Genomic DNA, 14066 nt, shown 5'->3' on the forward strand with positions numbered 1-14066 from the left:
TGGTGATGCATTCTTTTTTATCATTCAGTTTCTGGGATTACTTTTGGTGGCCATTTTCATTCTGGCCGCTCTGACGAAATACTTCGAGAGATCAAAAAACTTTGTATCATACTTTTACATGTACCTCGCTAGCGTCTTTCTACAAAGTAAGATCGACTAATTAATTATAACTTAGTTCTATGTCAGATATCAGTGTACTTCTCGACACCAAGACTATTAGTCTAGCGTATAAATATTTTATTAATCCACTTTTGTCAAAAGGTTCTCTTGAAAAGGTTGGTCATAGGATATCGGCGCATTTACACAATATTTGGTCGTATACCTTAGTCATGGCGAACATTCTTTTAATGTCGTACATTTCGGTTGACGTTTTCATCGGAGAGAAGATTGTCATCAACCATTTGCGTGATATATTGCATGTTGAAAACCTAAGATACATCGGTATGCAAACTAACGCTATGTCAGACTTCTTCAAAGTAAGCTCTTCCACATGTTTTTTTACTATTACTACTATTGCACCTCGCACGTTATGCAACGTTCGCTCGCGGAGTACGTCTCTTGCGAGCATCGTTCACACAACAAAAATACGCCAACACGTTTAGAGCGTGCCCTCGCTATGCGAAAAAACTCTTTGACGTAAGACAATGGCAAGTTTAAGGAAAGCATTTAACGTAAGACAATGGAAAGTTTAAGGAAACCATTTAATTAAGATAATGCCAAGTTTAAGGAAAACATTTAATTTGAGACAATGTCAGGTTTAAGGAAAAATTAGAGAATGGAAAGTTTATGGAATACATTTAAATTTAGACAATGGCAAGGTTAAGGAAAACGTTTAACGCAAGACAATAGTATGTTTAAAGAAAACATTTAGCTTAATACAATGGCAAGTTTAAGGAAGATACTTAATTTAAGGCAATGACACGTATAAGGAAACCATTTAAATTAAAGGGAGCGTGAAAAGGTATAATCAAGTGATTTTTTATCAAAGAGAGTGTGCAGCCAGTATACCGATCCAAGATGGCGGCCACTCAAGGGGGAGGAGTCGAGTTTTCCCGATCTCCTCTTTTTATCTGTCAATATCGGCCACTCAAGGGGGAGGAGTCGGGTTTTTTCGATCTCCTCTCTTTACCTGTCAATATTTGATTGATAGATTATATAGGCTTATAACAAAAGATGGTTTTGTAGGAATAAAGACCATAATATAAAGTAAAAAGTTATTTTATTTTCTTTAAAAGTATAGGTTCTAATATTAAAGATATTTTTTCAATTTTCATTTTAAAATGCATTTCATTTATTCTAAAATAATTCCTTCTATCTTCGTAAGGAAGAAGATAAATTTTAATATTATTTTTAAATCTTACGTATGTCATTAAGCCTTTCTTTGATATACAAAGCGTTAAGTTGTTTTCTAACGTAGAGTTCCAAAACTAATCTTTCGAGATCTTTAGTTTTGACTTTAAAGGTATGATAAGTTTCTTCCGTGTTTTCTTGGGATTTTTCAGGCGTTTTTTCTTCAGTCTTGATTTTTATATTTTTAGTGTACGTTTCTGTCTCATCAATGGTAAAGGGTATGTTTTTAGTAGGCCCACCTCTGATGAAATTACATTTGGGGAAATGTTTTAAATGTTCTTCGTAAGGGTTATCGGTCGGTTTCCAGGCTAGCAAAATCCCGTTGCATTCGAAACATTGAGCTAGATCATCGGTATGTAACGAATAAAAACCCGCGCTGCTTAAAGCTTTTTTATAGTTTTCATCTTGGGGCCAGGAGTAAAAAGAGTGATACCTTTGCAGCTCGGAGTTCATGATGCTGAATGAATATGATGATAGGTTTATCTGAGTTATATCCCCCTAAATTTACTACCCCCGCCCCCTTTTTTTTACCCCCCCCCCCCCCTCTTTTTACCTTCCCCCTCCTTTAATATACGAAATAAAAGAAAACAAAATTTAAAAAAAGGGTGACACATTTATTTTTTTTAAAAAATTACAAAGAGTATTTGTTAACAAAAGGATTATTCTTTACGGGCGCGCTTCAACATGTTTGTAACAATGATGTCATTTTTCAAGCAATCTCGTCCAAACTGCTTCATGAATGATTTATGGCTCTTTCTTTTTGTTCTTTGTATTATATACATAATACAGTATAGTCCGCATGTCGAACTTGACAAGCTTTGAAGTCTTCTTTTGTTAAAGGACCATTTTCTTGAATTTCTTTTAACAAATTCTTTAATCGAAGGGAGAAAGTTTCCTAAAGCCAAGGAGTCAAAGTAATACCCTCTTCTGTTTCCATCGAAGTAAAGGCTTACCCAATGGGATCCGTCTTTATAGTGATTGTCTAAATTTATTATAATGGATGAAGGAAACTTGTCAATTTTTTCGGGTAATAAATCACTTGGGTAAACACCTAGGAAATGTGGCGTGAATCGTAGAAAGCGTGTTATCTGATCGGCGTTCATTATTTGTTTAACAAACGATTGACACGTTTCTATTTTTATCTATTTGTAACAAAGCTTGGAATTCGGCTAATACGATACAGCTAAGAGTAGTGGGTGTGGGTTTTGCAAATCCCAATTCTAATCTTAATTGTCCTTGCTTCGTAGGGCTCCAATGATCAGAATGACTCGCGTAACCGTCAGGTGTTAAGTCTAAACAGTATATGGCGTAACCCGAGGCAAAGTCATCCATAGATATATTGTTCCCCTTGTCATTGTAGTGAGAGTTTGACCCCGAAAATAAAGTGTAATAGCTTCGGACAAATTGCTTTTTACTGTAGTTGGGTCTTAAGGCTTTGGATGGGTATTGTTCGGAATTGATGAATGCTGCTAGATGATTGACATCCCAATGTCCAAAGTCGAAGGGGTTACTATCCAATGTTCCATTGTAAGCGGTATGCTTTACAATAGCAACTGTAATCCGTGAGGGTTGGGTACCCAGGTAGATGTTCCCGATTGATGTGTTTAAGATATTAGGCGAGATTGTAAATATTTTAGTTTCCGTTCTAGTGTAACTATATTGGGCGGCTTTAATGCTTAAAGCTTGTTCGTGTGCAAATAGAATTTTAGGAGGCTTCCACAATTCTATTTCATCTCGAAAGTCACTGCTGTACCTGATTTAAATCTCTGGTGAATCATCTTTCCAATTGTAACACGGGCACAAGTCCTTAATTCGGTATTTAAACTCACCGCACAGAGTACAAAAGTTTCGCTCGTCAAGAAGATGTCTTCGCTTTTTTTGGGTCGACATACGGATAAGGTTTTTAGACTGAACTAAAACACAACGTCTGAAGTGCGCACAATCACGTGATGTGCAGAAATAATTTAATTGGCCGCAGTCAGGCACGTCTTTTAAAGTCCCATCACAATGAGGGCAGTGTAGATGACTCGTACGTGGCATGGGGACATACCCTAGTTTTTTGAGGTTTCCATGAACATTTTCGGCCATACCGAAAGAGACGTGGTCAGATGAATGAAATATACCGGAATATTGCTTATTATGCTAAAAAACTTACCGATCTGAACATTTCAGAGTAAAGTATACACGAATATGGCTAGACCGTTTCATATGTTTTCTATTTAGCACACATTTTAAGGGACATTTTTACAAAAAAAGAATTACATATTACGTAAGGTGCATCGGAGGAAACACGGGTTTGTCACCTGTGAAGCGTTGTTTGCGAGGCCCAAATTGATTACATTTAATACAATTAAAATCGAGGGACGTTTCGTCAATGCAGTCTTCGCAGACCGAGATGCTAACGCATAAGATGGCTTGATGCTCGAGTATCTACCCGTTATACGAAGGTATTTACTACCCCCCCCCCCCGCAAACCAATTTTTTGAGATGTTTACCCCCAATAAACCCCCCCCATCTGTGACGTATGCATTAGCTTTGAAAATATTCTTATTTTAATTAAAGAGGACCATTATAAAAAATGTACATTATACAAACTAACAATTACGAAAACCGTTCTCCTTTATGATCTATTATTTTGTATGCCAATAAGAAATTCATATTTAAATGCAATAAACTTAACTTTAATTTTTTAAATTTTACACTATTAGCATAAAATTTATACTGTCCTAGTTATGGTATACGAAATCAGCGTATTAAAGGCACTTTTCCAATGCTCACGGACGATGACGGGCTAAAGTGTTTCTTTGATGATCATAGAGACAGGTGACACGTGTCTCACCTTCTATATCCATGGCCTTTGGAGTTTGGACAATCCACGTCATTCAAATTTATGACTTCTTTATTTAAAATATTAAAAAGAAAGAAACATTTTTGACTACCCTTGCAATATATACGGTCTGCGAACCGGGTACCTAACATGAGACAGCGACGAAGATTATGATAAGGCGTTTCTCCTCATCCAAATGAGATTCCGTGTAAATTTCTGGTGATGTAGCTATTGAGTCGTTGTGTAGACGAAGGAAGCGTAGATTGACTATAAGGCGGTAAAAATGTCCATAACACTATTTCTGGAAGTTTAGTAACAGTAGCACAACTTAGTTCTTTAACTATCAGATCGCCTGCGAGGTTCCATTTTTCGTCCTTCCCGTGTAGATACTCAAAGTCAACTAGTACAGATTTCATGTTATCTAGAAGGTAGTTTCCTAAATGATGATTCTCCAAATGGTTGGAGTGCGGTTTATATACTTTTCAAAGTCCTTTCACTAAGTATATTAGCTATAGAATATAAATCACATGACGGAGGGGGGTGGCATGCTGAAACACGTATGACAATAGCTCTTAAGAGGTCCAATCGTTGTCCAAAAATTGACAGTAGGTATAACAATAGAACTGTGTTTTCGACAGAAGATTAAAAATGCAGAGACAACAATCTCTTTTTAATGTCAGGCGGTCAAACATTCTCCACAAAAGGTATATTGACAGATGTCTTAAAAGGGGATGTAAAGGTAAATAATGAGCCCTTGGCTAAAATTATTAGACAGATAATTATAGTTTTGTTGAACCCATGTACCCTTAAAGCATTAACGTCTGAAGTACTGTACCAAGAATGCGTACGAGATCTTAGATAAATCTTCAAACTTTTCTTTGTGATATTGTGTATACTAGTTTTTAGGTAACGTTTCAAAAACTTTAACGTAAGAATACGCCTACAGTCAAACCATTCAGCAGTGAGAAAAAATAGGCATTTCAACGTTTCTTATTGTATTGTGCATACTAGATTTAGCTAAGGTTTCAAAAACTGACATAAAAATACGCCTACAATCAAACCATACAATTCAACAAAAGGATTAATTATAACAAAGGAATTGATGCGTCATTCCATTAGTGGGTTTTACGACAGTAAACTTTGGTCTCCGAAGATGCATTGTTAAGAAAAAATTTCTTCAATCAATCAAATATTGACAGGTCTATTGAAATGCTAGGAGTAATAGACAAATAGGTCAAGATTACTATTGTATAATTTATTTACTGGTAAACTATTATGGAGTCAAGTACAAAAAAGTCGTCAAGAATACGTCAGATCTTGAAGATTAACCCTCCAAAAACTACTTATTGTATTATTTATTTTATTGATTTTAGGGGTACTGGAATTCCTTAATCTCTGGTTTCTGAACGTTGACATAAAAATACGCTTACAGTCTAACAATGGGACAGTCAAGGTCAATAGAGTAATTCGCAAAGCACCAAGGGCGAAGGCATCTTCATTTATAGTATTTATAATAAAAGAATTTAGCTTGAATAAGAAAAATATATCGTTGAATTGTTCAATCAAATATTGACAGGCCTATTTTTTTAAAAAAATGGGTCAGTAATCCATAGGAATATAATCAACAGGGAAGGGGGAAAAGTATTGGATAAATAAGATGATCGTATAGTTGTTCAATTTATCTATCCATAGATCACTAGGTAGAGTAGGATGGAAGCACCTTACGTATAACCAAAGGAGAAAATGTAATAGATAATAGCTAGGCATCCTAAAATACAATGGAACTGAAGGGTGGAGAAGCCGAGAAGATATATTCAGCAGGGGGAAGGTGTGGAGGATGTTCGACAAATAAGATCTAACCATAGATTAATAGGTTGAATTGTAGAATGACGATCCCTTAAGTATAACACAAGGAGAAAATGTATTAGACAAATCACAAAATGTTACTGTTTCGTGTATTCTGTTATATAACCATTTATAAAATCAATATCAGTTATAAAAGTATAGAAAAACATTTTTTGATAATTTTTTTAAACTTTAATTTTTTATAATTTTTTTCTTAACTTTAATTTAAACTTTTTTCCTTAACTTTATTTTAAACTTTTTTCATTTCTTTTCTTAACTTTATTTTAAACTTTTTTCATTTCTTTTCTTAACTTTATTTTAAACTAATTTTTTAACAAAATACTTTTCAAACACATCTGCACAGATTTTTTTCAGGTTTTTAGTACTTTTTTCCTTTTTTAAACATTGTAATAACTATCAAAGACTTTCGTTGTTGAATATAACGATAATCTTTATTAAAGTGTATTAGATATGCAAATTTATTATAATATCGCCAATCTAAAAGAACATATTCTTAAAGATAGTGTAAAATTATCAAATTTGCAGGAGGAAAAAATGGTGAAGAAGGGCAAGTGTATTATCCCTCCCTCTACAGAGGGAGGGATAACCGCCTTCAACCTGAAGTCGGACTTGCCCTTCTTCACCATTTTTTCCTCCTGCAAATTTGATAATTTTACACTATCTTTAAGAATATGTTCTTTTAGATTGGCGATATTATAATAAATTTGCATATCTAATACACTTTAATAAAGATTATCGTTATATTCAACAACGAAAGTCTTTGATAGTTATTACAATGTTTAAAAAAGGAAAAAAGTACTAAAAACCTGAAAAAAATCTGTGCAGATGTGTTTGAAAAGTATTTTGTTAAAAAATTAGTTTAAAATAAAGTTAAGAAAAGAAATGAAAAAAGTTTAAAATAAAGTTAAGAAAAGAAATGAAAAAAGTTTAAAATAAAGTTAAGGAAAAAAGTTTAAATTAAAGTTAAGAAAAAAATTATAAAAAATTAAAGTTTAAAAAAATTATCAAAAAATGTTTTTCTATACTTTTATAACTGATATTGATTTTATAAATGGTTATATAACAGAATACACGAAACAGTAACATTTTGTGATTTGTCTAATACATTTTCTCCTTGTGTTATACTTAAGGGATCGTCATTCTACAATTCAACCTATTAATCTATGGTTAGATCTTATTTGTCGAACATCCTCCACACCTTCCCCCTGCTGAATATATCTTCTCGGCTTCTCCACCCTTCAGTTCCATTGTATTTTAGGATGCCTAGCTATTATCTATTACATTTTCTCCTTTGGTTATACGTAAGGTGCTTCCATCCTACTCTACCTAGTGATCTATGGATAGATAAATTGAACAACTATACGATCATCTTATTTATCCAATACTTTTCCCCCTTCCCTGTTGATTATATTCCTATGGATTACTGACCCATTTTTTTAAAAAAATAGGCCTGTCAATATTTGATTGAACAATTCAACGATATATTTTTCTTATTCAAGCTAAATTCTTTTATTATAAATACTATAAATGAAGATGCCTTCGCCCTTGGTGCTTTGCGAATTACTCTATTGACCTTGACTGTCCCATTGTTAGACTGTAAGCGTATTTTTATGTCAACGTTCAGAAACCAGAGATTAAGGAATTCCAGTACCCCTAAAATCAATAAAATAAATAATACAATAAGTAGTTTTTGGAGGGTTAATCTTCAAGATCTGACGTATTCTTGACGACTTTTTTGTACTTGACTCCATAATAGTTTACCAGTAAATAAATTATACAATAGTAATCTTGACCTATTTGTCTATTACTCCTAGCATTTCAATAGACCTGTCAATATTTGATTGATTGAAGAAATTTTTTCTTAACAATGCATCTTCGGAGACCAAAGTTTACTGTCGTAAAACCCACTAATGGAATGACGCATCAATTCCTTTGTTATAATTAATCCTTTTGTTGAATTGTATGGTTTGATTGTAGGCGTATTTTTATGTCAGTTTTTGAAACCTTAGCTAAATCTAGTATGCACAATACAATAAGAAACGTTGAAATGCCTATTTTTTCTCACTGCTGAATGGTTTGACTGTAGGCGTATTCTTACGTTAAAGTTTTTGAAACGTTACCTAAAAACTAGTATACACAATATCACAAAGAAAAGTTTGAAGATTTATCTAAGATCTCGTACGCATTCTTGGTACAGTACTTCAGACGTTAATGCTTTAAGGGTACATGGGTTCAACAAAACTATAATTATCTGTCTAATAATTTTAGCCAAGGGCTCATTATTTACCTTTACATCCCCTTTTAAGACATCTGTCAATATACCTTTTGTGGAGAATGTTTGACCGCCTGACATTAAAAAGAGATTGTTGTCTCTGCATTTTTAATCTTCTGTCGAAAACACAGTTCTATTGTTATACCTACTGTCAATTTTTGGACAACGATTGGACCTCTTAAGAGCTATTGTCATACGTGTTTCAGCATGCCACCCCCCTCCGTCATGTGATTTATATTCTATAGCTAATATACTTAGTGAAAGGACTTTGAAAAGTATATAAACCGCACTCCAACCATTTGGAGAATCATCATTTAGGAAACTACCTTCTAGATAACATGAAATCTGTACTAGTTGACTTTGAGTATCTACACGGGAAGGACGAAAAATGGAACCTCGCAGGCGATCTGATAGTTAAAGAACTAAGTTGTGCTACTGTTACTAAACTTCCAGAAATAGTGTTATGGACATTTTTACCGCCTTATAGTCAATCTACGCTTCCTTCGTCTACACAACGACTCAATAGCTACATCACCAGAAATTTACACGGAATCTCATTTGGATGAGGAGAAACGCCTTATCATAATCTTCGTCGCTGTCTCATGTTAGGTACCCGGTTCGCAGACCGTATATATTGCAAGGGTAGTCAAAAATGTTTCTTTCTTTTTAATATTTTAAATAAAGAAGTCATAAATTTGAATGACGTGGATTGTCCAAACTCCAAAGGCCATGGATATAGAAGGTGAGACACGTGTCACCTGTCTCTATGATCATCAAAGAAACACTTTAGCCCGTCATCGTCCGTGAGCATTGGAAAAGTGCCTTTAATACGCTGATTTCGTATACCATAACTAGGACAGTATAAATTTTATGCTAATAGTGTAAAATTTAAAAAATTAAAGTTAAGTTTATTGCATTTAAATATGAATTTCTTATTGGCATACAAAATAATAGATCATAAAGGAGAACGGTTTTCGTAATTGTTAGTTTGTATAATGTACATTTTTTATAATGGTCCTCTTTAATTAAAATAAGAATATTTTCAAAGCTAATGCATACGTCACAGATGGGGGGGGTTTATTGGGGGTAAACATCTCAAAAAATTGGTTTGCGGGGGGGGGGGGGTAGTAAATACCTTCGTATAACGGGTAGATACTCGAGCATCAAGCCATCTTATGCGTTAGCATCTCGGTCTGCGAAGACTGCATTGACGAAACGTCCCTCGATTTTAATTGTATTAAATGTAATCAATTTGGGCCTCGCAAACAACGCTTCACAGGTGACAAACCCGTGTTTCCTCCGATGCACCTTACGTAATATGTAATTCTTTTTTTGTAAAAATGTCCCTTAAAATGTGTGCTAAATAGAAAACATATGAAACGGTCTAGCCATATTCGTGTATACTTTACTCTGAAATGTTCAGATCGGTAAGTTTTTTAGCATAATAAGCAATATTCCGGTATATTTCATTCATCTGACCACGTCTCTTTCGGTATGGCCGAAAATGTTCATGGAAACCTCAAAAAACTAGGGTATGTCCCCATGCCACGTACGAGTCATCTACACTGCCCTCATTGTGATGGGACTTTAAAAGACGTGCCTGACTGCGGCCAATTAAATTATTTCTGCACATCACGTGATTGTGCGCACTTCAGACGTTGTGTTTTAGTTCAGTCTAAAAACCTTATCCGTATGTCGACCCAAAAAAAGCGAAGACATCTTCTTGACGAGCGAAACTTTTGTACTCTGTGCGGTGAGTTTAAATACCGAATTAAGGACTTGTGCCCGTGTTACAATTGGAAAGATGATTCACCAGAGATTTAAATCAGGTACAGCAGTGACTTTCGAGATGAAATAGAATTGTGGAAGCCTCCTAAAATTCTATTTGCACACGAACAAGCTTTAAGCATTAAAGCCGCCCAATATAGTTACACTAGAACGGAAACTAAAATATTTACAATCTCGCCTAATATCTTAAACACATCAATCGGGAACATCTACCTGGGTACCCAACCCTCACGGATTACAGTTGCTATTGTAAAGCATACCGCTTACAATGGAACATTGGATAGTAACCCCTTCGACTTTGGACATTGGGATGTCAATCATCTAGCAGCATTCATCAATTCCGAACAATACCCATCCAAAGCCTTAAGACCCAACTACAGTAAAAAGCAATTTGTCCGAAGCTATTACACTTTATTTTCGGGGTCAAACTCTCACTACAATGACAAGGGGAACAATATATCTATGGATGACTTTGCCTCGGGTTACGCCATATACTGTTTAGACTTAACACCTGACGGTTACGCGAGTCATTCTGATCATTGGAGCCCTACGAAGCAAGGACAATTAAGATTAGAATTGGGATTTGCAAAACCCACACCCACTACTCTTAGCTGTATCGTATTAGCCGAATTCCAAGCTTTGTTACAAATAGATAAAAATAGAAACGTGTCAATCGTTTGTTAAACAAATAATGAACGCCGATCAGATAACACGCTTTCTACGATTCACGCCACATTTCCTAGGTGTTTACCCAAGTGATTTATTACCCGAAAAAATTGACAAGTTTCCTTCATCCATTATAATAAATTTAGACAATCACTATAAAGACGGATCCCATTGGGTAAGCCTTTACTTCGATGGAAACAGAAGAGGGTATTACTTTGACTCCTTGGCTTTAGGAAACTTTCTCCCTTCGATTAAAGAATTTGTTAAAAGAAATTCAAGAAAATGGTCCTTTAACAAAAGAAGACTTCAAAGCTTGTCAAGTTCGACATGCGGACTATACTGTATTATGTATATAATACAAAGAACAAAAAGAAAGAGCCATAAATCATTCATGAAGCAGTTTGGACGAGATTGCTTGAAAAATGACATCATTGTTACAAACATGTTGAAGCGCGCCCGTAAAGAATAATCCTTTTGTTAACAAATACTCTTTGTAATTTTTTAAAAAAAATAAATGTGTCACCCTTTTTTTAAATTTTGTTTTCTTTTATTTCGTATATTAAAGGAGGGGGAAGGTAAAAAGAGGGGGGGGGGGGGTAAAAAAAAGGGGGCGGGGGTAGTAAATTTAGGGGGATATAACTCAGATAAACCTATCATCATATTCATTCAGCATCATGAACTCCGAGCTGCAAAGGTATCACTCTTTTTACTCCTGGCCCCAAGATGAAAACTATAAAAAAGCTTTAAGCAGCGCGGGTTTTTATTCGTTACATACCGATGATCTAGCTCAATGTTTCGAATGCAACGGGATTTTGCTAGCCTGGAAACCGACCGATAACCCTTACGAAGAACATTTAAAACATTTCCCCAAATGTAATTTCATCAGAGGTGGGCCTACTAAAAACATACCCTTTACCATTGATGAGACAGAAACGTACACTAAAAATATAAAAATCAAGACTGAAGAAAAAACGCCTGAAAAATCCCAAGAAAACACGGAAGAAACTTATCATACCTTTAAAGTCAAAACTAAAGATCTCGAAAGATTAGTTTTGGAACTCTACGTTAGAAAACAACTTAACGCTTTGTATATCAAAGAAAGGCTTAATGACATACGTAAGATTTAAAAATAATATTAAAATTTATCTTCTTCCTTACGAAGATAGAAGGAATTATTTTAGAATAAATGAAATGCATTTTAAAATGAAAATTGAAAAAATATCTTTAATATTAGAACCTATACTTTTAAAGAAAATAAAATAACTTTTTACTTTATATTATGGTCTTTATTCCTACAAAACCATCTTTTGTTATAAGCCTATATAATCTATCAATCAAATATTGACAGGTAAAGAGAGGAGATCGAAAAAACCCGACTCCTCCCCCTTGAGTGGCCGATATTGACAGATAAAAAGAGGAGATCGGGAAAACTCGACTCCTCCCCCTTGAGTGGCCGCCATCTTGGATCGGTATACTGGCTGCACACTCTCTTATCAATACTAATTATATAGTGAAACATCCAGCAAGTAAAGTTCAAATTAGTTTTTTATTTCATTTTAATCTGAAATTGGCACCTCTAACCAATAGCGTAACGCCTCCCTTTTTGTTTACAAAATTCATGTGGCACGCTAAAAGTCGAATGAAATTATTAGCGCGAGATTTGTTAAAAATAGCCCGCTATGTGACAATGGTAGCGCAAGTTGTGGAGCTTTCTAGGGTAATTTTCAAATTATCCAGGAAATATCAAACTAATTTGAATTTTTTGAACATTCGGAGGTATTACTATGCAGATTGGTCGATAAAGAATCATCTGATTATCCTTTTGCACCCCCACTTTAAGACAATGACAAGTTTTAGGAAAACATTTATTTTAAGACAATGTCAAGTTTAAGGAAAAAATCGAACTTAAGCCTATTTATGCAACTCCAATTTAATGATGACGGTCCTTGAAGCTTTGAAATGATTGAAAGCTACTTAAAAACTCGGGTATTTTTCTCTCAACGCAGTCTTTACCCGGACTTGAAGGACAGAGAATCAGAAAGAGATTACTCAATGATAAAAACAAGTCTTGGACTGACGTTTTCACGTTAGTAAAGTTGGGAAAAGTGGTATACATCAACTGGTACGAGGAACTCGATGTTATGAATAAGTACTGCAAGGAAAGATTAAAAACGAATGACACTCTACCTCTGTTCTATCAGTCACCCTTCATACTCAACACGGACAGCGTTGCATTTAGGATTAATAGAAATCATTCCCTGGATAAGGACACTTTAGAAGGCATCAGCAGAATGTAAGAAATTCCAAAATCAATGGGCGTAATCGGCGTTCAACAGTGTTTTCCAAATATTGTAAATATACATGACACATCTATCCAAGTGAATTTTACTTTGCATTTCAGAGAACTTTATATTTTAAAAGAATTCCTGTGTTGGTTTTTCCCAACACGACCAAAATGTTTCTCTAAAATATTATTCTATAACTTGTGCCAAACATAATCGCAACTATAGATTTCTAGAGATAGTGATGTAATTTGCACTACCAATAAGTGATATCTAGTTTATTATTGAGAAGGTACAAATTCGCCATATTTCCAGCTTTATCTCCAGTCCAAACGTTGGTCCGGAGTTAATCCCCGCCGCCTCTAAATTACAACCAGCATCTCATTGGTTCTAGAAAACTCACGTCAGCGCGACGCGAATATCGAAAATTACGTATTTTCCGGCTAAGGAGAGTCGAAATAGCCCGGCCTCCTTTTACGTCCTCCTTTGTATTTTGAAACGGGGACTGGGACTATGGCGCGCGAATACTTAGGCATCATATACCTTCTCCCTAATAAACTAGATATCACTTCTTGGTACTACATTATGTCCATTTGGTCTATAAACCATGTTGAAGATTTTTTAAAAAAGACGTTTAAAAGCAGAGCTGAATATCTCAGGACAAAGTAGTGTGACGTAACACAAAGTTTGGAAAAATCTGGTGTACACGATGTATAAGCGAATAATCCTCAATAAGTATCCATCATTAGGTTATCCAACCCCTTCCTTTACATCAGCGCCTAAGACTTATCGGGCGTCAAAAATACATTGGATAGAGGGAAGTATATACGGGGTGGCCTGATTATCATAGATGGAATTTTTATTATAGAGTCTAGCACCAACCGGCAACCTCTCTTTTTTACGCGGAACACGCAGCACTTTTCCAGCCCTTATGCTTAATGTACACTAAATGGAAGGCTTTCGCGGCGGTAATGTTTCATACAATTCAACACCAGGTTGGTGTGTGATGGATTAT

General features: G+C 35.0%; 2 protein-coding genes across 2 annotated transcripts in view; both read left to right on the top strand.

Annotated features, from left to right (window-relative positions):
- LOC149679081 (uncharacterized) overlaps positions 1-143 on the top strand; it is a 32857-nt gene extending 32714 nt beyond the window's left edge. Inside the window, exon 7 of the mRNA XM_089836891.1 lies at positions 29-143. The gene's annotated coding sequence lies outside the window, so the exon portion shown is untranslated. The remainder of the gene's footprint in view (positions 1-28) is intronic.
- Positions 1-14066, top strand: part of LOC149679084 (uncharacterized) — a 15793-nt gene continuing 1727 nt past the window's right edge. The window contains exons 1-3 of the mRNA XM_089836885.1: positions 1-146; positions 262-476; positions 12776-13062. Of these exons, the coding sequence (XP_089693011.1) occupies positions 119-146; positions 262-476; positions 12776-13062 (530 nt within the window). The 5' untranslated portion in view covers positions 1-118. The remainder of the gene's footprint in view (positions 147-261; positions 477-12775; positions 13063-14066) is intronic.

Source organism: Phalangium opilio, unplaced genomic scaffold (genome assembly GCF_054372755.1).
Source record: "Phalangium opilio isolate 3A_F unplaced genomic scaffold, DU_Popi_V2 ptg000042l_1, whole genome shotgun sequence".
In the NCBI taxonomy this organism is placed as follows: Eukaryota; Metazoa; Arthropoda; class Arachnida; order Opiliones; family Phalangiidae; genus Phalangium; species Phalangium opilio.